Here is a 26,774-nt window from a genome sequence, read left to right on the forward strand (position 1 = left end):
TACCATATGGTGGATAGGACCCCCCATCCAGGCACGTCAGTAGGGATCTTCATGATAGTGATATAATAGAACGTATCGAGCTACAACGATTGCGATAGATAAAGATGTCCCCGCCAGAAAGACATATGAATACGAGCCACTTGACGATATACGAATCAAAAGAAGGTCAAAACTCCGATGGAAAAACCAAGTTTAAGGATGATATCAGAGATTTGAGAATGAGTTTTTTTTATAGAAAAAAGTCTCCTCAGGAATCTGAGGATGGTTTTTTTCTATTAAAAAATCTCTTCAATGTTTTATTTTTAAGAAAAAAGTCTCTTCAGGGACAGGAGAATGATTTTTTCTGTAGAAAAAAAATCTGTTTTTATAGAAAAAAAATCTCCTAAGGGCCTGAGGATTGTTTTTTTTTTCTTTAAAAAAAACTCTTCATGGACCTGAGGATGTTTTTTTTTCTTTAGGAAAAAGTCTCCTCAGGGATAGGAGAATGATTTTTCTATAGAAAAAATGTCCTCTGGGTCCTGAGGATGGTTTTTCTTTAGAAAAAAATCTCCTCAGTGACCAGAGAATGGTTTTTTCTATATTTTTTCTATCTCTCAATGGACCTGCGGATGGTTTTTCTATAGAAAAAATCTCTTTATGTGCAAAGGATGTTTTTTCTGTAGAAGAAAGTCTCCTCAGGGATCTGAGGATGGTTTCTTCTATCGAAAAAAATCTTCAAGGACCAGAGGATGGTTTTTTTTTTCTATAGAAAAAATCTCTTCGTGGACCTGACTACAAAATCTGAAAACCCTCTAATACATAATTATTAGGGAAACGGTTTTTGGTTGCGTTTACGGTATTCAATTCGATATTTTCAATAGATAAAAGTTTCAATTCACTCAGGCTGAGGTTACATATAGAGATATATCTCAGCCGACTGATACTTTTTTACTTTTTTTATAGAAAAAAGTTACCTCAGGGACCTGAAGAATTATATAGAAAACAACAGGGACCTGAGGATGGTTTTTTTCTATAGAAAAGTCTCCTCAGCAACCTGAGGATGGTTTTTTTCTATAGGAATAAGTGTTCGCAGGATCCTGAGAATGTTTTTCTATAGAAGAAGTCATCCCCAAAGACATGAAGAATTTTATCTATAGAAAAAAGTTACCTCAAAGACCTGAGCATGTTTTTTCTATAGAAAAAAGTCTCCTCAGAGACTAGGTTGGTTTGTTCCTGTGATTTTTTTTTCTATAGAAAAAGTCACTGAAGACCTGAAAAATGTTTTTCTATAGAAAAAAAAAAACACCTCAGGGACGTTGAATAATCAACTATATGTGTGGTCGCCAGTCGCATGTGGGATTCAGGAACAAGGAATCCAAGCCCCGTAGATTGAAACAGGGGGTTCCCCAAGGAGTGGTGACATCTGTGAAAGACTGAACCCTGATGACATCTGTGAAAGACTGAACTCTTATTTAACCGATCTTACCACCATTTTCCACGCGAGGAATATGCAGATATCCGCCACTAAATCGACGGTCACTCTGTTCACCACATGGACGGCGCAGTATAGAAGAGAGTTGAATATCAGGGTCGATGGTCGATTCCTACAACAAACTGTCCCAAAATTCTAGGGGACGCATTCGACACCACTTTCACGTCGTCCTCGCACGCCACAGCTCTCTGCGATAAACTGAAATGTAGGAACAAGGTTCTCAAGTCCTTAGCCGGCAGAACTTGGGGTGCAGATAAAGAAACCTTGTTGACCACGTATAAAGCGATAGGTCGGTCTGTGGTAAGCTATGCGGCGCCAGTTTGGTCCCCGAATTTATGTCACACGCAGTGGGATAAGTTTCAAATTTGTCAGAATGCCGCCCTGAGAACAGCAACAGGTGGCCTCCTCAAATCTACAGTGGATCATCTACATGAGGAGGCAAAGATTCTTCCAGTACGACAACTTAATTAGATGCTATCGTTGCAGTACTTGCTCGGGTGTTACCGTGAGAGCCATCCAGGCATATCAGGAAGGATATTCATGCTCAAGAGACAGAGGTCCAGCAATATAGGAGAGAACCTCTGGATCAGCAGGCATATCAGGCAGGTTTCAACAGCATTCACACGGACACAGTTGCCAAGGCCATGAGCAATTATTGTGTGAATGCAGTCATCGGAGTACATCCCCCATCTATCGCAGCTGAAGAGCGTCAGCCACCACGAGAAACCAGAGTAGTTTTGGCTCAATTACGCTCGGGATATTGCAGTCGCTTAAGCGAGCCAAATTGAACAGGAGAACGAACATACAAACATAATAAAACACTGTTACAACAACAACAACCACAGGGACCTAAGGATGGCTTTTTTTCTATAGAAAAGTCTCCTCAGCGACCAGAGGATAGTTTTTCTATAGAAAAAAGTCTCCTCAGCGACATGTGGATGGTTTTTCTATAGAAAAAAGTCTCTTCAGGGAACTGAGGCTGACTTTTTCTATGGAAAAAGTCTAATCAGGGACCTGAGGAAGGTTTTTTAGGAAAAATCTCTTCAGTCAACTTAGAATGGGTTTTCTATAAGAAATCTCTTCAGGGGCCTGAGGATAGTTTTTCTTATAGGAATAAGTCTCCGCAGGATCCTGAGAATCTCTTTTTTTCTATATACGAAGTCACCTCAAAGACCTGAGCATAATTTTTTTTTTTATAGAAAAAAAGGGACTAAAGGATGGTTTTTCTGTAAATGTTTTTCTATAGAAAAAGTCACTGAAGACCTGAAGAATTTTTTCTATAGAAAAAAAGTCTCCTCAGGGACCTGAAGATTTTTTTATACCCTCAGCATTTATGCTAACGAGGGTATAAATTCTTTCATACGGGCAAAATGTGACTCATCGAAATAATGGTTTTAGACCCCAAGTATGTTTGGACGATATGTGTTTCAGACAATTTGGAGTTGATTTAGCCATGTCCGTCCGTCTGTCTGTCTGGCTGGCTGGAGCGCACGATAACTCTCGAACGGATGAACCGATTCGGTCCAAAATTTGGCTTTCGTAATATTTTGTCCAAACTTAGTTTAAGTTCGAAGATGGGTTATAACGGTCCACACCTTCCGGTACCACCCCCACAAAAGTTCGGAAATGTTCGGAAAATTTGTGCGCACACTAACTCTTGAAGGAAGTAACCAGACTTAGATGAGGTTCCAATATGGACTCAATCGGTCCACTCCTTCGGGTACCTCCCACACAAAATTTCGGAAAAGTTCAGTTTAGGACCTGTTCACGAATCGCTTTGATTTTTGTTGTAGCTAATTGTATTCACTGCCCCCCATATAACGGTATAAGTTTCATCAGGGGCAAGTCCATACTTCTTGAAAAAATAGCCTGAAAGGTACAAAAAGCCCTATGACACCCTGTGTAGTGGTTGGAGCGCAAGATAACTCTCGAACGGATCTGCCGATTCGGTGCAAAATTTGGCCTTAGTAATATTTAGTCGAAACATAGTTTAAGTTCGAAGATAAGCCATATCGGTCCACTCCTTCAGGTACCTCCCCCACAAATGTTCAAAAATGTTCGGAAAAATTGTGCGCACGATAACTCTTGAAGGGAGTGACCGATTTGATCCATACTTTACACATCCTAATATATCTACCAGATATAGATCAGGTATAAATATGGACTATATTTGTCCACTCCTTCGGGTACCTCTCACATACAATTTCGGATAAGTTCATTTAAGAACCTGCTCTCGAATCAATTTGATTTTTGTTGAAGCGATTTGCATTCGCTACCTCCAATACGACAGTAAAAGTTTTTTCAGGGGCAAGTCCATATTTCTTAGGAAAAGCCGAAAGATGTAAAAAAATCCCTATGTCAGCATATGTGGCTGTCGGAGAGCACAATAATTCTCGAACTGTTTAACCGATTTGGTCCAACCTTTAGTCTTCGTCATATAATATCCAAAGTTAGTTTCATGGGCAATACCGGTCCACAACTTCCGGTACTTCTCCCCAATATTTAAAATAAATGTCACTAAAATGCTAGGACGATATCACTTGAATGGGGCAACCAATTTGGTCCAAACTTTGGATCTCATAATATTTTTTCAAAATTTAGTTTAACTTCTAATATGGCCCACATCGGTCCTCCCTAAGGGTACCTCCCCCACAACGGTTCAACATTTGTGTCTTAGTACAGTTAATTTCAAATTTCAAATGTCCAAAAAGGGCCACAAAATTCTGAAGAGACCTTAAATACATTCGATCTTTCCGTAGGTGAAAATTTCACTTCACATTGGCTGAGGGTATATATCTGTCGGCAAAGCCGACTGACACTTTTTTACTTGTTTTATAGAAAAAAGTCTCCTCAGGACCCAAGGATGGTTTTTTTCTATAAAAAAATCTCTTCATGGACCTGAGGATGTTTTTTTTTCTTTAGAAAAAAGTCTCCTCAGGGACAGGAGAATGATTTTTTTATAGAAAAAATCTGTTTTTTATTAGAAAAAATTCTCCTCAGGACCTGAGGATTGTTTTTTTAATGTCATCATGGACCTGAGCATGTTTTTTTTCTTTAGAAAAAAGTCTCCTCAGGGATAGGAGAATGATTTTTCTATAGAAAAAATCTCCTCAGGGTCCTGAGGATTGTTTTTCCTATAGAAAAAATCTCTTCATGGACCTTAGGATGGTTTTTCTATAGAAAAAAATATCTTTATGTGCCCGAGGATGTTTTTTCTGTAGAAGAAAGTCTCCTCAGATTTTTTCGATAGAAGAAACCACTATCGAAAAAATCTTCAGGGACCAGAGGATGGTTTTTTCTATAGAAAAAATCTCTTCGAGGACCTGACTACAAAATCTGAAAACCCTCTAATTATTAGGGAAACGGATTTCGGTTGCGTAGCCGGTATTCAATTCGATATTTTTAATAGATAAAAGTTTCAATTCACTCAGGCTGAGGGTAAATATAGAGATATATCTCAGCCGACTAATACTTTTTTCACTTTTTTATAGACAAAAGTTACCTCAGGGACCTGAAGAATTTTTTATAGAAAAGGTGACCTCTGGGGCATGAAGGTTTTTTTTCTACAGAAAGAAGTATCCTCAGGGACCTGAGGATGGTTTTTTTTCTATAGGAATAATTCTTCGCAGGATCCTGAGAATGTTTTTTCTATAGAAGAAGTCACCTCAAAGACATGAAGAATTTTGTCTATAGAAATAAGTCACCTCAAAGACCTGAGCATGCTTTTTTCTATAGGACTTAAGGATGTTATTACCTGAGAATGTTTTTTCTATAGAAAAAGTCACTGAAGACCTGAAGAATTGTTTCTATAAAAAAAGTCACCTCAGGGACCTGAGGATTTTTTTTTTCTATAGAAAATGTCTCTTCAGGGACCTGAAGCTGATTTTTTTCTATGGAAAAAGTATAATCAGGTACCTGAGGATGGTTTTTTCTATAGGAAAAATCTCATCAGTGAACCAAGAATGGAGTTTCCATAAAAAGTCTCTTCAGGGATCTGAGGATAGTTTTTCCTATAGGAATAAGTCTCTGCAGGATCCTGAGAATGTTTTTTCTATAGAAGAAGTCACCTTAAAGACCTGAAGAATTTTTTCTATAGAAAAAAAAAAGTCACCTCAAAGACCTGAGCATGATTTTTTTATAGAAAAAAGTCTCCTCAGGGACTTAAGGATGGCTTTACCTCAGAATGTTTTTCTATAGAAAAAGTCACTGAAGACCTGAAGAAATTTTTCTATAGAAAAGGTCACCTCAAGGACCTGAGGATGTTTTGTTTTTCTATAGAAAAGTCTCCTCTGTGACCTGAGGATGGTTTTTCTATAGAAAAAGGTCTTCTCAGGGATCTGAGTATGATTTTTTCTTTAGAAAAAGTCTCCTCAGGGACCTGAGGATGATTTTTTTTATAGAAAGTCTAAGATCCCTGAGGAGATTTTTTCTATAGAAGAAACCATCCTCAGGGACTTTATGGACCTAAGGATGTTTTTTTTTAATGTAGAAAAAGGTCTTCTCAGGGATCTGAGAATGTTTTTCTTTAAATGGGGGGTAATTCAAATTTTCTTAGTTGATTTTTACCGGATATTCATCCAATATTTGGTTGTGAAGGTCTTGACACATTAGTGTCATTTTCACTTCAGTAAAACAGTTTAATCTTTCACTTTAAAATATTTAAAGTATGAAATTTGTGTGCTTTTTTTTGTTTCAGTGAATAGGTCCTTAATTGGTTTTTTGGAACAGTTTGGTCTTCCAACCCGTTTCTCCACACACATTCATATCGTATTCATCACTCTCTATATGCAAATCTTTTTAATACAATATTGAACAAAAAATATATATTTGACGTACTGATTTTACTTTCGGGAAATAGGGCATCAACATTTCTTCTTCGTTTCTTGCAATACGAACAGCACATCACCGTTGTAATTGTGATAAAGACCACGGCAAATATTACACACACAATAATTGTCGAGGTGTGGTGATGATCATTGAGACTGAACTGATCCGACGATGGATCATTATTATGATTGTTGTTACTTGGCGGAACGCGATTAAAGGTAAACATTTTTTTGGTGCTTGGTTTATTTTACTGAGAATTCTTATTGGCGTTGGGACCGATCTGAAACGAATACAAACTATAACTGATGCTAACTTTAGTAAATTGGAGTAGAAGTAATGTAGGTTGGAGTGCTACTTTTTTTGTTTTGTTTGATTTACGAAGTAAAACACACACACACAACGTCAAGAGGTACAAGAAGAAGAACATTTTTGCCAATTCAATTAAGGCCCTGTCAAAAGCCACATTTATTGATCTGTTAGCCATGATAAGATAATAAAGTAAATACTAACAACAAAAACAACAACAACAAATGATAATCGGTGTAAAGCAAAACTGCAACAATGTTGGTAGGCTGGGCGGGGTAGACGATTATCAAAAATATATATCAAGTGGTGTAAAACAATTATCACTACTATGCCGATCAATGATCCACAAGTTTTTTTTTAGTTTGCAAAGCCAATTAATTTAAACTTCTGCTACTACGGCATTTGGTCACAGTATTTTAAGTCATACCCCATCCCTCTCTTTCCCTCCCTGCCGCCAGCCATCTTCCATGCATACATTAAAAGCGTGATGATTAAGCGATAAGAAGTGTTTTGCGTCAATGGCCATTGTAAATCTAACGAAAAGCTGCGTAAAATTCGATTATGAAGAGCTCGGGTTCTCTTTAACAGTTGCCAAAAGAAAATATGACGACGTGCTGCAGAGCTATAACTGGCGTCTGTGCAGTAGCAGAGATAAACCTAATTGGGCTAGGACGTTGATATGTGGGGGTATTCCTCGGGGAAAGTGACTGTCCAAAAATGCTGTGAAATTGATTGGAGAATACACGCAGAGAAAAAATACTTTTCGCTTTCGTTGGAACAATATATCTATATCTATCTGCAAATCCAAAAATACCATCTTTTGCTCCAAAAATACAAAACAAAAAACAACTTGCGAAATTCCTCAATATTGTAAAAATCATTGACAATACCTATGGTGGGAACTATCATAATCTAGAATTTTTACAAAAACTATTGTCAGCCCAGAAAACCTGTTACTGAAATTTTTGATTCTCATATACACTTTCCACATAACATTGGTATAAATGTCACGTATAATATTATGAGCATTGACAAACCCAACACATGACGAGGTTTTTCCAGGTTTAACTAAAAAGACAAATTGAATGAAGAAACATAACTACTCCATTGCGCTCATCCTCTAAGCACCTACCCCCACATAAGAGATACCATAAAATTACAACAAATGTCAAAACTCAAGGAGAAGAATAAGAAATAATAAATAAAAACAAGTAAAAAACTAGCAGTCGGCTTTGCCGACAGAGATATACCCTCAGCCTATGTAAATTGAAACTTTCATCTACGGACATATCGAATGTATTTAGGGCCTTTTCAGAATTTTGTGGCACTTTTTGGACATTTGAACTTGCCGATAAAATAGGATTGAAGTTCAAAAGTGTTGCGGAGGACCGCCATAGTCCATTATGAAAGTGAATCTTATTTTGGGAGTCATATACATATTTTCGATAGATATCGCGCCAACTAGTCTTTTCTGTTGGTCATCGTATAACTTTTGGACCAGTATGCCAAGAAGCATGGACGGGTCCACGAAAAACATAATATCACTGAAAACAGGACCACAAAGCATCGGTATACATTCCCAAAGGATTTTCGAACAGACCATAAACTGCACTTAGACACAAATGCTGAACTTTTGTGGAGGAGGTACCCTAAGGAGAGGTCCGGTTTGTCCATCTTCGAATTGAAACTAAATTTTGACAAAATATGACGAAGGCCAAATTTAGGACAAAATCGGTTGATCAGTTCGAGAGTTATAGTGCTCTCCAGCAACTACGTATGGTGCCATAGGGGTTTTTTAACCTTTCTGGCTGTTTTCTCAAAAAGTATGGGCTTGCCCCTGAAAAACTTTTACCGTCGTAATTGAGGCTGCGAATGCACGTTGCTTCAACAAAAATCAAAGTGATTCGATATCAGGTCTTAAAGTGATATTTTGTGTGGGAGGTACCGGATGGAGTAGACAAATATAGTCCATATTCGAACCTCATCTAAATCTGGTAGATATATTAGGATGTGAAGAGTATGAATTACCTTGGTCACTCCCTTCAAGAGTTACCTTACGAACAATTTTTCCGAACATTTCTGAACTTTTGTGGGGGAGGTACCTGAAGGAGTGGACCGATATGGCTTATGTTCAAACTTAAACTATGTTTGGACAAAATATTACTAAGGCCAAATTTTGGACAGAATCGGCAGATCCGTTCGAGGGTCATCTTGCGCTCCAACCACCTCACACGGTGTCATAAGGGAAGTATGAACTTGCCCCTTATGAAACTTGTACCGTCGTATGGAGGGCAGTGAATACAAGTTGCTAAAACAAAAATCAAAGCGATTCGAGAGATGGCCCTAAACTGAACTTTTCCGATATTTTGTGTGGGAGGTACCCGAAGGAGTGGACCGATTAAGTCCATATTGAAACCTTATCTAAGTCTGGTACACATTTCACGATGGGCAAAGTATGGACGAAATCGGTTGCTCCCTTCAAGAGTTATCTTGCGCACAAATTTTCCGAACATTTCCGAACTTTTGTCGGGGAGGTACCGGAAGGAGTGGACCGATATGGCTTATCTTCAAACTTAAACTATGTTGGGACAAAATATTACTAAGGCCATATTTTGGACCGAATCGTAAGATCCGTTCAATAGTTATTTTGCGCTCCAACCACCTCACACGGTGTCATAGGGGTTTTTTGCAACTTTCATGCCATTTTCTCAGGAAGTATGGACTTGCCCCTTATGAAACTTGTACCGTCGTATGGAGGGCAGTGAATACAAGTTGCTAAAACAATAATCAAAGCGATTCGAGAGATGGCCCTAAACTGAACTTTTCCGAAATTTTGTGTGGGAGGTACCCGAATATATGGTCCAGGCATATATGGCCCATCTTCGAACTTAAATCGAATCTGGACAAAATATTACGAAAGCCAAAATTTGAACCGAATCGGTTCATCCGTTCGAGAGTTATCGTGCGCTCCAGCCAGCAGGACAGACAGACAGACGGACGGACATGGCTAGATCGACTCCAAATTGTCTGAAACACATTTCGTCCAAACATACTTGGGGTCTAAAACCATTATTTCGGTGAGGCACATTTTCATCGTATCAAAGTGTATATACCCTCCTTAGCCTAAAGGCTGAGGGTATAACAAGAATCTCATGGTGTACATACACAAAAAAAGAACAAAGAACAAAGATAAAATAAATAAAAAACAAAGATAGCAGGAACTCATACAAACAAAACTCACCAAAATTGTTTTTTTTTTTCACCACGTCATCGAATACCGAGAGAAGAGAATGAAATTGTCGAAGAAAAGAGAATAATATTGTCTAGCATACAAAAACTATTGTTGGATATGACAACAACTATTGTTGAATATGATAAAAACAATTGTTGTAATTAACAAAAACGATTGTTGGACTTAAAATACTACATGCGGAATTTAACAATATCTTTACAATACATATTTTGCTCTTCGAATATTGTTGGATCAATGATATTTTTTTCTCTGCGTGTAAAAAGAGGAATGTTGCAGGTTATTCTGAATGATAACACACCCCTTGAGCTTTCTTACTTTCTGCTTTAAGTTTTTTCACTCTGAATAACCGCCGTTATATTCACAGAGGTTGGCGGAATGGAGTGGTTCAGTTATTAACATTATCTCCATATCCAGAGGTTTAAAAAAGTACATCAATTTTTTGCCCTTCATGCATCACCATGTTACAGCATTGATGTCCGCGAAGCTGCTTAACGAAATTTCGATATCGCCACCATCGACATTATGCTTTGAACATTGTAAGAAGTAACTTTACGGATCTTTCCCTGGTCCGAGCAACATAACCCTGTTAAACCCTGTTCTAGTCTCCTAAAGCATGGTGAGGAAAATATTTATACCCTTAGCTTTTAGCCTAAAGTGGCTAAATACATTTTGATACGACCAAAAATGTGCCACATCGATATAATGGTTTGGATGAAATCTGTTTCAGACAATTTTAGTCGATTTATCTGGCTGATGCGAACTATTTTTGTCAAGTTCGAGGACCAAGTGTCGTTTAGGAGCTTTCAGATCGGTCTGAAATATTCACCATAGGTAGCCCTTGGGACCCTGAACACAATGATATATAGCTTTCCGGGGGAGTCTATACTTCCCGTGATATGGGTCTTGCCTTTTTTACTTTTATCACCATTATTTCTAAAAACTATGCAATATAGGACTCGTTTTAAAACTCAGGAAGAGTACTTTTCAATACCGCCAATAACTAATAATTATAATTAAATTTTCTAATAATAATTTATTAAATTATTATACGTCAACATAATAAAAAAGTGTTAGGACTTAAGACTTTCTCATATGGACAGGTGCAACAAATGGGCTACGCGAATTAAACTTTCCCTTAAATTGTAAGTCTTATTAAATAGACGTTCTTCGGCTGGGGATTTAAGACTTTCTCCTATGGACAGGTGTAAAAATGGGCTACGTGATCAAACTTTCTTTTAAATTGAAAGTTTCCTAAGTAGCCGGATTCGACCATGAATTTAATACATTCTCCTATAAAAATGTGTAAAACTAGGCCGCGTGCACAAAAGCACTCTCCAAAAGCTTTAAAACGATACCCATATTGCCGTCCACGTTAGAATTGTAAAATGTCAAGATCCATATCTCGGGAAATATGGACTTCCCCCGGAAAATTATATATCGTTCTATTCAGGTTGATAATGGCTATCTACTGTAAAAATTTCAGCACGATCTGAGATGTGTCCATAAACGACATTTCAGCCAAGTTCGACGATGGACGATATCGGTCCCCTCCTTCGGGTACCTCCACCACAAAAGTTCAAAAATTTTCGCTAAAATGGTGCGCAGGTTGCGAAGGGAGTAATCGAGTTGGTCATAACTTTGCACATGGTAATATTACTTCGTATTATTTCATACAGGCTCGAATTATGTACGAAAATTGACTACAGCGGACCATACTTTCAGGTTCCTCCCACACAAAGTTTGGAAAGAGTGTAGTTTAACAGCTCGTCTCGGATCCTTTTGATTTTTTTTAACAAGTTCTTCTTGTGGGCCCTGGGGGTAGTTTATTCATCCTAAAAAATTGGTCCCAAAAGCTCAAACAACCCCTATGGACACCAGAAGTATTGTGTTTACTTATTTCCTATAGGTCCGAGGCTAAGGGCCAAGGGCTATCTACTGTAAAAATTTCAGACCGATCCGAGAGGTGCCCATACCTAATGGTGTTAAAGTACGAAATTTCGGAAATGTCAAGACCCATATATAAGGAAGTATGGACTCCCCCGGAAAATTATATATCGTTGTATTCAGGGCGCCAAGGGCTATCTACTGCAAAAATTTCAGCACCATTCGAGAGGTGCTCCTCAACTACATTTAAGCCAAGTTCGACGATGGACCATATCGGTACCCTCCTTCGGGTACCTCCCCCACAAAAGTTCAAAAATATTCGCTAAAGTGATGCGCAGGGTGCGAATGGAGTAATCGAATTGGTCATAACTTTGCACATGGTAATATTACTTCGTATTATTTCATACAGGCTCGGATTATGTACGAATATTGACTACATCGGACCACGCTCTTGGGTACCTCACACACAAAGTTTGGAAGAATGCAGTCTAAAAGCTCGTCTCGGATCTTTTTGTGCTTATTTCCTTTAGGTCCGACGCTAAGGGTATAGCTCTATCGGTAGTTTTTTCAGGGGCAAGTCCTACTTCCTGAAGAAATTGCACGAAGCCTGTAAACACACCCTAAAGGGCAGGTGCCCAGAATAAAGTTCGAATAGGATACTGCGATTGTCCAAAATTGGATATCGTAATATTTGTGCGAATCTTAGATAAAGATAAAGAAGATACTACGGTACCTACCCCGCAAAAGTTCAACTTTTTTCTTTTTTTGCTAAAATTGTATATTTTTGACTACAAAATATCGTAATCGGCACTACTATAAGTTAAATTAGGCACATTCAAGGAATAGGGTGGAATAGTCCAATTACCACGTTTACAGGGTCGTAGTTTCTTTACTGTGAGGAGCAAGACTTAATCACCCCTTCCATGGCGAACTGCATTCAATTTAGGTGTGGAAATGCTGCCGTACAAATCTGTGATGGTGCGAAGAAGAGAAGTGATTACCCAATTCTATATACCACCTGCGGTACCAGAAAAGGGCCATCTGGTTGGACGAGATCCGAGTTACTTCCACTTTCAGTCCCATGTGACCAAAATACGGGCAACCCGACCCTAGATATTTTCAGACGAATTCGTTGCAGACAATAGGAGTCTCTCTGTCTGTCTGGCTGGTGCGTACCAATGCTCTCGACCGGATCAACTGATTGGTCCAAACATAGGGCAACATTATATTCTTTCCAAACCTAGATCAAATTCGAAAATGACCATATTCTGGTACCTTCCCAAAACAGTTCAACATTTTCGCAGAAAAATATGCGTACGACGACATTCAGTGTCCTAAATCTATCATTTGTCATTGTACAATATTGTACGAGAAGCCTGGAAAGTTGGCAGGGTGGTCCCGCTACTAGCAAAGGGTAATCGTACAGGCCGATCTCCCTTTTATCGCTAGTAGCAAAGATTCTAGATGCACTACTTCTCCTTATGATGAGAAGCAGTTACGAGCACTGAACCAGAGCAGGCCATGTGACCGAACAGTTATGGTTGCGATTGAGGGCCTTCGATACTGTCAACCATGTCAAGCTGTTTGAGGACTTAGAGAAGATTACCCGGTTTGAAATGTTAGAGTGGAATTCTGAAATAAGAAGTTCAAGGTCCGTAGAGTGAAAAAAGGAGTTCCTCAAGGCCGGTGATATCACCGGAACTGTTTAAACTATTCCTTTTTGAAATTTTACTCCCTCAAGGCGATATTGTCGTCGGATTCTATCGTCGATGACATATGTGATAGGTTAAATGCCTACGTAGCTGACTTAGTGCAGTGTACCCGGCAAAATACCCGCCGCTAAATCCACTGCCGCATTGTTTACCACCTGGACGGCTGAAATGAGGCTTCCCCTGAACATATTGGTCGTTGGTGTACTTCTTACGACCACTTACTACCCAAAGCTACTGGCTGTATCGTTCGACGGCATGTTTAAGTTGTCCGTACAAGCCACAGCTTTTTTGCAACAAGATTAGAAGTAGAAACAAGGTTCTCAAGTCGCTAGCCGGCAGCACTTCAAGTAACATTGTTGACCTCTTATAAAGCAATAGGCCCCTTTTGTGATAAGCTATGCGAGATCAGTGTGGTATGCAAAACTACCAGAATACCGGCCGGAGGACTGCAAAAGGTGGTCCCTTTTGACAGCCGTGGACCTTCTTCATGAGGAGACGAATATTTTTACCGGTACAAAACAATATATAGGCGATGCAGTACCTGCTTGGGTGTTGTTGCCTTGAGCATCCCTATCACGGTCTAGCCCAGCAAAAATTCGTATCTGTTAGTCATTATATAACACATTACAAATTAATGTAACAAGGCAAAACTACTTATTTCACTACTTACTAAGTAATGAGTACGGTAACACAGAGCATTTGTGACCGACTACAAACCCTAGGATTGTGCGTTCTAAACTTACCCTCAGCAGGCGAGTTTTTTTTTTAATAAACAAAAAAAAAAAAATAGTTGGTGGTGCACACGTAAGCGTTTAAACAAACCCTTAATGTCTGTTCGTGGCACAGTGTGTAGTGTGTTCGGCTACAAATCACAAATTCGCATGATCAAATCGAGCAGAGAGCAAAATAGAAATAAAAATAGAACATATATTGTTATTGTTCCACAAACATACCAGAAGGGACAAGGGAGACTTCTCTCATATCAATGAGTGCACCCCGATTTATATTAGCTCAATGATATGGGACCTACTGTTTATCGCCGAGTCCGAACGGCGTGTCTTAAGACACCACTTGTAGAGACGTTTTATAAGGCTGAAATACTCAGGAAATGTCGCCAACAGGGGTATTTTGCCACCGACCTTTAGCGTGCAAGGCGGGTGAGCATACCATTGCACCACGGTGGCATACATATATTCTTTAGCTTATTTTTCAACTTCTAGTGGCCCCATAGAATAACTAGTTATTCAGTGCGGCATGCCTTTGTTAAAATAATGGGTTAGTAGGGAGTTTTGTAAGTAGATACTATTACCAGAAAGTACTATAAATTATTTATTATTTTGTAAAGATTTTTTTTGCTGGGATTTGACACGCTTCCCCCAACCAGACATGTCAGCAGAGATCTTCATGGCCAAGAGAGAGAGAGAGAGGTCCAAAGCTATACGCGAGAACCGACAAAAGTTCAAAATATCAGGCGCACTTGATGGACCCATGGGTACACTCCACACCAAAGTTCAACGCATTTACGTTAAATTCAGTTTAAGGCCACATCCGGTATTGTGTTGCAATTTTACCATAGGTAGTCTTTGCGGTTTTAATTACAACAGGCTATGTCTTAGGGAAGTCCATAATGTCCGATATATATTCCGAAATTAGATCCACTCTTTTTGATTTCTTCCCCGACAAGGTCCAATAGATTTGTGCCTTAATTCCATTTATAGCCTGGTTTTGAGTCGTTTTGGAAAATTTGCACCGCTCGTAGCCCCCTAAATTTCTATTGTTACCCTACGTAGGCATTCGTACCTATCTGTCGAAAAAACCGCCAGTTTTGTGCCCAAAGAGAAGAATACTATGGGGGCAGAGTCCTATTCAAGTGAGCGGCAGTGTACATCAACATACCTACCTATTCATCGGTATTTTCTCTACAAGAGTTTACAACCGTGCAGAGTGAACTTTGTTGTCCAGACGCTGTACACAGCTGTCATAGCGATAAGAAATTAAATATTGGAATCGAGAAACATATGATTACAATAACAACTGTCAATTTTTCAGACTTCGAAATTTACAATTAGAGAATTTTTGATGTCTGGCAAAGATATTCCATCGATGGATGATAGATATTTCGGGCAAAGTTCTCTGTCTGGGAAAATAAAAATTAAAAGAAACACCCATTATCATTATCATCGATGCTTAGGTATTGATTTATGCGATTTTGTTCCAGACAAAGTGTAGACATTGACGTTGTGTCTGGTCGTTCTACTGAATTTGTTCCAAAATAAGATCTGAGTAAATTTTAATAAGAATCAGGTGGTGATAGACTGTGACGCAATGTGTCTGGCAATTCTATTATCAACATACATACATATTTCATACAAAACGTCAATGATAGTGCCCTGCTTATGCATTGAATGTACTGCACGGACGGATTTGGTATATTTATACCCTCAGGATTTATGCTAACGAGGGTATATACACTTTCATAAGGGGAAAATGTTTTTTTTTTGCATTTTGTTGTAATATTCTCTGTTATCGGTCATTTCACGCTTATAAAGCTTCATTTGACCTATGCATATCCACGCAATTGGCCTAAAATCCAAGCTATTCAAAAAAATCGACTTTTTGTAATTTTTGACTTTTGGTGAAAAATGTAAATATGCGATAAACATTTAATTTAATTAAAGTTCAAAAATGTTCGGAAAAATTGTGCGCACGATAACTCTTAAGGGAGTAACCGAATTGGTCCATACTTTGTACATCGTGAAATTTCTACCAAACATAGATGAGGTGTCAATATGGTCCTCTCCTTAGGGTACCTCCCACACAAAATTTCGGATAAGTTCAAATTAAGAACTGCTCTCGAGTCGCTTTGATTTGTGTTGTAATAACTTGTATTTGCTGGCACCATTACGACGGTACAAGTTTTCCTAGGAAAATACGAAGGAGGGTCTTCTATCTAAAGAACACCCCTATGAGGTCTTTACTCTATACAAGACCCTTAGAAGGTTTCATATTTACAGAAGACCCTTAGGAAGTCTTCTAGCTAAAAAGAACCCTTACAAGGTCTTCTCTCTATAGAAGGCCCTTAGGAGGTCTTCTATCGATAGGAGGCCCTTAGAAGGTCTTCAAACTATAGAAAAACCACCAGGCGACTGTATAACAGGGCGCATGAGACTAAACTCGACATTGATTGGGACTCCTACAAGGTGAGTTTCAATAAATACACGAGTGAGATCAAGCGAGCTAAGAAAAAATCTTGGGTTAATTTCTGTGAGTCAGTAGAAGGAATCAACGACGCAGCTAGGTTTCGAAGATTACTCTCCAAGGACCCTAAATCCATCGGAAGTATCAATAAGGAAGATGGTGCGTGGACAGACTCTGCTACTGAGACTCTTAACCTCTTGACAGAGACCCACTTCCCAGGCTGTAAGGATGCGGACACCGTCAATAATGAATGTGACGACTTCCAAATTAAAGAGCCTATGGATTCGAATCTCATTGATAAGGTGGTTAACAGAAATAAGATTAAATGGGCTGTCAACACTTTCAAGCCATATAAGTCACCTGGGCCGGATGGTATAACGCCGACGATGCTTCAATTTGCATCGCCACGTTTATATCAAATCCTGGAGGAGATCTATAGGGCGTGTTTGACTGTCTCGTATGTATCGGGTCTGTGGAAAGAGGTAAAAGTTACTTACATTCCCAAAGCGGGAAAACCTTGTCACTCTGCACCAAAGGAGTACAGACCCATCAGTTTATCATCCTTTCTCCTTAAAACTCTCGAAAGACTGATCGAGGTGGAGATAAGGAGCCATGTAGACACCGCCTCTATAAGCAACTCACAACACGCCTATATCAAAGGCAAATCTGTGGAGTCTGCCTTGCATGAGGTGGTTGGCTTCATTGAGAGGAATATGGAAAACTCAAACTTTACCTTGGCTGCCTTTCTGGACATAGAAGGAGATTTTAACAACGTAGAACTTGAGTCCATAAAACTCTCACTTAAAAAAGTTAACACATCTTAACCTCTAACTTGTTGGATAAATAATATGCTAGAAAGCAGAATTATAAACTCCAACATAGGGGAGACAAAAATTAGGAAAACAGTAACTAGAGGCACTGCCCAAGGCGGGGCGCTCCCACCGTTACTGTGGCTAATTTTTATAAACAATATTTTGACTGATCTGGACAATCAAGGTATAAAAGTTGTTGCTTATGCGGACGACGTACATAGTACTGCTGATTTCCGGTAAGTTTTCATCAACCATTTCGGAGCTTATGCAGGGAGGATTATCGACGCTGTCGCGCTGGGCTAAGGCCAATGGCCTTGGAGTAAACCCAACCAAGATAGAACTGGTGATGTTCACGAGAAAGCGTAAGCTCGGCGTTTTGTACCACCAACACTGGATGGAGTGCAGCTTCAGCTCTCGCCCGAGGCAAAGTACCTTGGCACAATCCTGGACTGTCAATTGCGATGAAACAGGAATGCTGAGGAGCGGGCGACGAGAGGATTGATTGCGCTTTATTCATGTAAGAATTCTATTGGGAAAAGTTGGGGTCTAAAACCATCGATTATACACTGGTTGTATAACACCGTGGTTAGACCCATCTTATCCTATGGTTCTCTTGTTTGGTGGCACTCACTGCGCCAAAAATCGACATCCAGTAGGCTTGACAAGGTGCCAAGAGCTGCCGCGATGCTCATAACTGGAGCCACCATGAGCACACCACAGGCTGTTCTGAAGGCAATGCTGAACTTATAACCTCTGAGTCTCAGCATTACAACAGGATCTCTGGCGCGGTTGTACCTATGGGCATGGATGTATCCTGAACGAATCAGGCATAAATGTGAACCAACGCGGAAAATTGAGCGACTATATATCACCAGTCCTGAGATTTGACGATATAGACGTCGTTATAACTATCTGGTCTGGCTTTTTATACAGACGGTCTGGCTTTTTATACAGATGGTTCCAAGATGGAGGAAGGTACCGGGGCTGGCGTCTACTGTGAAAGGCTATCTCTTGAGTACACCTACAGGCTAGACAGCAACTGTAGTGTCTTCCAGGCTGAAATCTTCGCGATTTGGAAGGCAGCGGAATTGATTAAAAGTTTGGATGCAGTAATCTTTGAACCGGTGGCTATCTTTGTCGGTAGTCAAGCGGCTCTTAAAGCCATCAAATCCTGCAACATCAAATCCGATGTCGTCCTTAAGTGTAGATCAGCCTTGGGAACGCTAACTAACGGCATTCGGCTATGCTGGGTACCAGGACACCGCGACTATCTGAGTAATGAAAGAGCAGGTGAATTAGCTTGTCGTCCTTAAGTGTAGATCAGCCTTGGGAACGTTAACAAACGGCTTTCGGCTATGATGGGTACCAGGACACCGCGACTATCTGGGTAATGAAAGAGCAGATGAATTAGCTAGACGAGGATCGCAGTCTACATATCTAGCTATCGCTGTCTCCATCTCTCCAAGTTACTGACTATTGCAGACTCTTTGAGGATGAGGAGGAGTTGGAGACGATCGAGCACCTCCAGTGTCGTTGTCCAGCCCTGGCTCGTAGACGACATAGGTTAGTAGGTGTTCACTTTTCACCATGTCTAACTTTCTACTCAACTGTGGAACCTGCTGTGATCTACAACATCATCAAAAATCTGAAGTGGCTGGGACAGCGCAACCTGAACGCGTAAATGATGTTTCTATTATTCTGCCTACCATCAAAATAAAACTTTTTCCTTCTCAAAAACTATTCCTCCCCTCTTAAACTTTCTTGTAATTTATTTGTTCTTTACTTTTTAATAACTTCCTCTTTTTATTTCTTCCCTCTCTCCTCTCTTTCCCACCTCCTCTTTTCTTTACAACATTTTTCTGTTTTTTCTACTGGATGATCACAATGGACCGGAAGGTCTCCGAAAGTGGCTGCACATCCCCAAACCTAACCTAGGAGACCCATAGGATGACTTTTCTCTATAGAACACCCTTGGCAGGCCTTAGGCGGTATTCTATCTATGAAAGACTCTTAGGATGTCCCCTATCTGTACAGGATCATTAGGAGGTCTTCTGGCTATAGAAGACCTTTGGGGGTCTATCTATAGAATACCCTTAGAAGGTCTTCCATCTATAGGAGACTCTTAGAAGGTATTTTATCTATAGGTGATCGATAGGAGCTCTTTTATCTATAGGATATCCTTAGGGGGTTTTCTATGTATAGCAGACACTTCAAAGCTTTTCTATCTGTAAAAGGCTTTTGGGAGATCTTATATTTATAGAAGACCAATAAGAGCTAGAAGACCCTAAGGAGGTCTTCTATCTAAAGAAGACCCTTACTTTTGATGTTCTTGTCAGGGATTGAACTGGTGGCTCCCAGTTTAAATATGTACTTTCAACAAATAAAAATTCAATTTATTTTAGTATTGAAAAATTGTATAATCTGGCATAGTTTTTTTGGATTGCAAATGATTGGATTACAAATTTTCGAGATTCAACTGTATTGTAACTATTCGAAACATAAATAAGTTCAAGGAACTGACAGTTTGTTATGAATCACATTAAAGTGAATTCAAACCTTATTTTGAAACATACTTCCATTACCACTGCGCTCCAAATTTTGTTCGCTGCATTTTTGTTTCAATTTTTGTAAAATACACGAAATTAGAAATACACAGCTGACGATAATTAACATAACACACAATGTAATCAAAAAAGCTGAAGTCATTTTCGGAGATTGCAACCGTTTTTAAAAACGAGAACTGTAACAACTAATGTCAGTTGTCAGTCAGTCCATATATGGGTCATATAAATTCTGCTTCTGAAAACAAAATGATATCGACGATTGATATTCAAGAAATTCACTGTTTATTCTACCGAAATTATCAAGGCATTCGTTTGTTTGTTTGCGTTGGTAGCCATGATAAGCTATAAAACTAAAAAAAAATTAATAAAAATCCCAACAACAAACAGTGGTTGATCGATTTTATTATTCGATTATCGATAACTTATGGTTGATATCCGTAAGCTAATACAAACTTTAAACTTTTCACCACACAAAAGCGGGAGGGAAATTCTAAAATGAATTTAAAAGCGTACAACCCAAGATGTGGTTTGTAAGAAATGAAAAAAAAAAGAATAGGTAAGGCCTACCTTGGGCGTAGATTTTTTTAAAGGAATTTTTTAAAATGCCTACCTTAAGCGTGGAATTTTTAGAGAAATTTTTTATAAGGACTACATTGGGCGTGGATTTTTTAATGAATTTTTAAAAGGCCTACCTTAAGCGTGAAATTTTTACAGAAATTTTTATTAGGCCTACCTTGGGCGTAAATTTTTTAAAAGGCCTACCTTAAGCGTGAAATTTTTACAGAAATTTTTTATAAGGCCTACCTTAAGCGTGGAATTTTTACAGAATTTTTAAGCGTGGAATTTTTATAGAATTCTTTAAATGCCTACCTTGGGCGTAGATGTTTAAAAGGCCTACCTTCTTAAGCGTGGAATTTTTACAAAAATGTTTTAAAAGGCCTACCTTAAGCGAGAAATTTTTACAGAATTTTTTATAAAGCCTGCCTTAAGCGTGGAATTTTTATAGACTTTTTTTAAAAGGCCTACCTTAAGCGTGGAATTTTTACACAATTTTTTATAAGGCCTGACTTAAGCGTGGAATTTTTACAGAATTTTTTTAAAAGGCCTACCTTAAGCGTGAAATTTTTACACAATTTTTTATAAGGCCTGCCTTAAGCGTGGAATTTTTACAGATTTTTTTTTTATAAGGCTTAAGGTAGCGTGGAATTTTTAGAGAAATTTTTATAACGCCTCCCTTAAGCGTGGAATTTTTACAGAATTTTTTAAAAGTCCTACCTTAAGCTTGAAATTTTTACAGAAATTATTTATAAGGCCTACCTTAAGCGTGAAATGTTTACAGACATCTTTTATAAGGCCTACCTTAAGCGTGGATTTTTTTAAAAGGCCTACCTTAAGCGTGGAATTTTTGCAGAATTTTTTATAAAGCCTGCCTTTAGCGTAGAATTTTTATAGAATTTTTTATAAGGCCTACCTTAAGCGTGGAATTTTAAGAATTTTTTTATAAGGCCTTTGTAAAGGAATTTTTTAAAGGGCCTACATTAAGCGTGGAAGTTTTACATACAATTTTTATAAGGCCTACCTTAAGCGTGGATTTTTTAAAGAATTTTCTTAAAAGGCCTACCTTTAGCGTGGAATTTTTACAGAAATTTTTTATAAGGCCTACCATAACCATGGAATTTTTACAAAATTGTTTAAATGCCTACTTTGGGCGTGGATTTTTTAAAGGAATTTTTTAAAATGCCTACCTTAAACAGGGAATTTTTACAGAAATATTTTAAAAGGCCACCCTTAAGCGTGGAATTTTTACAGAATTTCTTTATAAGGCCTACCTTAAGCATGATTTTTACAGACATATTCTATAAGGCCTACTATAAGCGTGGAATTTTTAGATAAATTTTTATAAGGGGAATCTGTTAAAGAAAAATTTTATAAGGCCTACCTTACGCGTGGAATTTTTAGAGAAATTTTTTATAAGCCCTACCACGGGCGTGGATTTTTTAAAGAATTTTTTTAAAATGCCTTCCTTAAGCGTGGAATTTTTATACCCTCAGCATTTATGCTAACAAGGGTATATACACTTTCATACGGGAAAAATGTGCCTCATCGAAATAATGGTTTTAGACCCCATGTATGTTTGGACTAAATGTGTTTCACACAATTTGGAGTCGATTTAGCAATGTCCGTCCGTCTGTCTGGCTGGCTGGTGCGCACAATAACTCTCGAACGGATAAACTGATTCGGTCTAAAATTTGGCTTTCGTAATATTTTGTCCAAACTTAGTTTAAGTTATCGGTCCACTACTTCCGGTACCTCCCCCACAAAAGTTCGGAAAATTTGTGCGCACGATACCTCCCAAACAAAATTTTGGAAAAGTTCAGTTTAGGACCTGTTCACGAATCGCTTTGATTTTTGTTGTAGCAACTTGTATTCACTGCCCCCCATATAACGGTATAAGTTTCATCAGGGGCAAGTACATACTTCCTGAGAAAATAGCCAAAAAGCCCCTATGACACAGTGTGTAGTGGATGTAGCGCAAGATAACTCTGGAACGGATCTGTCGATTCGGTCCAAACTTTGGCCTTCGTAATATTTTCTCCAAACATAGTTTAAATTCAAAGATAAGCCATATCGGTTCACTCCTTCAGGTACCTCCCCCACAAAAGTTGAAAAATCTTCGGAAAAGTTGTGCGCACGATAACTCTTGAAGGGAGTAACCGATGTAATGCATACTTTGCACATCCTAATATATCTACCAGATATAGATCAGGTTCGAATATGGACTATATTTGTCTACTCCTTCTGGTACCTCTCACAAATTTCGGATCAGTTCACTTCGAGACCTGCTCTCGAATCACTTTGATTTCTGTTGAAGCGATTTGCATTCGCTACCTACATTACGATAGTAAACGTTTTTTCAGTGGCAAGTCCATATTTCTTAGGAAAACAGCCCGAAAGGTGTAAACAATCCCTATGTCACCATATGTGGCGGTCGGAGAGCACGATAACTCTCGAACTGTTCAACCGATTTGGTCCAACATCCAAACTTAGTTTCATGGGGCAATACCGGTCCACAACTTGCGGTACTTCTCCCCAATATTTAAACAATGTCACTAAAATGCTAGGACGATATCACATGAATGGGGCAAAAGTTCAACATTTGTGTCTTAGTGCAGTTAATTTCTAATTCACATTTTTGTCGGCAAGTTCAAATGTCCAAAAAGGGCCACAAAATTCTGAAAAGACCTTAAATACATTTGATCTGTCCGTAGGTGAAAGTTTCACTTCACATTGGCTGATGGTATATATCTGTCGGCAAAGCCGACTGACAATTTTTTACTTGTTTAAAGAGATTTCTTTTAGGGCCTACCTTGGGCTACAGTAACAGTCTTAAGTTTGAACTTATAATTATTATCACACCGAAATTGAATGTTATTTATTTTGAAGAATTTATTTCGAAATAACATTTATTTCCACCGGCGACTGGCGTTCATTTTGGATTTGTCGAGTTCGACGTCTTAAAAATATTGCAAGAAAAATAATTATTGCCGATAAAATTACAATCACTACAAAGGCTATAATTATATTCCAATATAGTTTCATTTTCGTGTCGGAATAAAAAAACAATATTTTAAATAAAATTCACAGAGAAAATAAATCCGTAAAAAACTTCACGCGACTTGTAAAAATGTACTAAAAGGAAAACATTCCAAACAAAAAGTATCAATAAAATGGAATTAGTGTCCATGTTTACGAACATCTGTACATAGATACCTTGCTTGGTTGTAGAGCTGATGGCTGTAGACGGAAGCAATGAGACAATCAATTAATGATTTTTTTATCTTTGCAAAATTTAATACCATTTCGCCGATCGTAGATAAATAAATGTGTGAGTGAATGTTAAAGTAAATATGTAGATAAAATTGAAAACATGTCGGTAGATTTCATTATGAAATTACAGTGGAAGCACTATTTTGTGGAGACTCTAAGAAAAAAAAGATACATACATATATGTGTATGATTGTCATATTCTTTTGGAGGAATCATGGTCTAATAAAAGAAGTTAAGCTTATTTCAAAAGCGTTATATCCAACTCAGCATAAATATGGCAAGACCCTGACGGGACCATAGACCAATATGGCTGCCACCTCAGTATACACACGTTAGTATTTTTATAGTTTTTCTGTATTAGGAGCAGCATATTCCGAAATGCCTGCTCCGGATTCTTTTGGTCCGTGCGGGGACGGAGGAAAACCCAGGACCAATTTGTATGTGCTTAGTTTGTCACTTCCGCATCCACCACATTCAAATTTCGGTGAGATACAACATATGTCGGGAGTGGGTGCATCTCAGGGGTTGTTTTGGATTCGTCCATGCGAGGAATTACGACAGGGACTATGTTGATGCATGCTGCGTGAACCGAGACCCAGGAAATCGTCGTCGTCATCAAAATACGCGACTTCCAACAGCAAAGGTACACGCAGCACTTAAACCTCAGCCGTTGTTGTTCCAATCCCTGAAAACGCATCCTTTTTGCAATCTAATTGTAATGGACTCCGTGTTAAGATCGATTTCAGAGTCGGAAAGATATCACGATCGCGGCGGTGAAGGTAACCAAGCAAAATTTGCAGCTTACTGCGTTGTTATAGTTACGAAGTACTGAGGAAGGATCGCACCAGAAGTGGAGGTGGGGAATTAGCCTTCCTATTTCACCAGTTTTGCCAATACAGACCTAAGTGGTTTTAGCGTTGTTGTAACGACCCGTACACGGAATACATGGGGTTAGCAGTCAGGTGTGGAAATGCCGTGTTAGAGTTGCTTAACGTATACATGCCGCAGATAAATAGTTGTACTTCAGGTTATAGGCCCAACATTAGCCCGCTTTTGTAAGGTCATAACCGTTTGGTCTTGGGGGACTTTAATGCTCGTCATGAGATGTGACATTTGGTGCATGGAAACGACCAGAGGTGTATTGTGCTGGCTGAGCAGATTGATCGCTCTACGTTTTGCATGGTGAGGGCCATAGTTCGCCAGACATAATTATCGTGTCACCTGGCAACCCGTCGTTTGTCTTTTATCAGACCATCTTCCCAAAATTGTCTGCATTAGCAGACCGCTCGATTTCATCACCTCTGAACGCCGCACTTTCATCAATGATGGGAAATCTAATTGGCCGAGTTTCAGAGAGTTCACTAATGCTAATCAGAGATGTGAACAACCCTTCTAATGTTCGGAGAGCAGGAAAGGACGTGCGAACGCAATATACCTGCTGGTCGAATACGAAGCGAAGTGAAAGCAAATTTCCCAGCAGGAGCGTCGGGATTAACAATTTATTTATTTTGGACACCAATGCACCAGAGTCAGGGAACTGATACTGGAAGTTAACAAGTTGGTCGGTGAGCTTAAGTGGAACAAGTGGCTACATCATTTGAAGAGTTGGAACATTGGAGCCGGAATAAATGAATTGTGGTTGACGTTTAAATCACACTCGAAACTTGGTAAGATTGAAGATAGGATCTCAGTCCCGTTTGGCGACGTTACGCTGACTGATCCAAGGAGGTGTGCAAGTTATTTTAATCGACAGTTTGTCGAGCACACCTTGAGACGAGGCAAAGAAAATAGTCGCAAAAGATATCTTCCTGCCGAGGAAGTACCACCAACAAATGTATGAGGTTGGGCATGCTATCAGGAATGAGCTAAATCATTCCAAGCGTTGGACCCGCATAGAATCTCCATGGTAATGCTGAAACAGCTGGATAAGACGTAAGTTGTGCATCTCACCAAAGTTTTTAACCTGCCGCTAGCAACCCACATCGTTCCCGAAGTCTGGAAAATGGGCAGGGTGATCCAGCTACTGAAGCCAGGCAAGAATCCCAACAAAACCCCTTTAGGCTTCAGTCCTCCCCAGTATTGGAAGCTATTCAGTTGCCGATCATCAGCATGGATTCCGTAAGCAGAACAGCACTACAACAGCGCTGCTCACCATATCGACACATATTAGTCGAAGACTCAAGCAGATCGAGCCGTGCGATGGAACAGAGATAATGGCGGTCAGCTTATCCAAAGACTTTGATACTGTCAAGCACTCCACGCTGTTTAAGGACTTAAGGCAGCCTACCCTCCGGCAAGTTTAAAGGTTGAATAGTGAATTATATGTGTGGAAGCCAGTCGTTTGTGGAATTCAGGAACAAAAAGTCCCCAAGATGGAACTGTTTAACCACTCTCCTGGATTCCACACCCTCTTGACAGCATTAAGATCGTAACGTATGCGGATGATTGTACGAACTTGGCATCAGGTACCTTCCCTATTGCCATTTGTGAAAGGCTGAACTCCTATATAACCGCGATCATACCACCTAATCCGGTTTCAAGCGGCGAGAACTGTTTTTAGACTCCGGGGGTCAGGGTGTTGGCGTGGTTCACACTTTGGACACTCGAATGTCCTAAAACTAGTTGATAGTCGACTTGAGTTAGGTGACAATGGTTGCGTAAGCGATTATATGCCTACCTCATTCAAGTTGGACTCCTTAACTGTTATCTTCCCAAGCAGAGACGCATGGGCTGAGTGCATATCTCCTCTGGACGGTCAGGCAATTTACACAGACGGGTCCAAGATGAAAGAAGGTACTGGCGCTGGCGTCTACTGCGAGAATTCACTAATAAAAAATTCATATAAGCTTGACGATAATTGTAGTGTTTTTCAGGCGGAGATTCTTGCTATCAAGAAAGCAGCTGAATTGGTGAAATGGC

At 39.2% G+C, this 26,774-nt stretch overlaps 1 protein-coding gene across 3 annotated transcripts in view; it reads right to left on the reverse strand.

Moving 5' to 3' along the window:
* The window catches only part of LOC141405107 (uncharacterized), a 78,408-nt gene that overhangs the window by 39,134 nt on the left and 12,500 nt on the right, over positions 1-26,774 (reverse strand). The window contains exon 1 of one of the 3 annotated variants that reach the window (XM_073989103.1): positions 6,308-7,993. The exons of the other annotated variants lie outside the window; for them this stretch is intronic. Within the exon in view, the coding sequence (XP_073845204.1) occupies positions 6,308-6,524 (217 nt within the window). The 5' untranslated portion in view covers positions 6,525-7,993. Of the gene's footprint in view, positions 1-6,307; positions 7,994-26,774 lie in introns of those variants that run through there. 3 annotated transcript variants of the gene reach the window in all.

This window comes from Musca autumnalis, unplaced genomic scaffold (genome assembly GCF_047663935.1).
Source record: "Musca autumnalis isolate F117 unplaced genomic scaffold, ASM4766393v1 scaffold_5, whole genome shotgun sequence".
Taxonomy (NCBI): Eukaryota; Metazoa; Arthropoda; class Insecta; order Diptera; family Muscidae; genus Musca; species Musca autumnalis.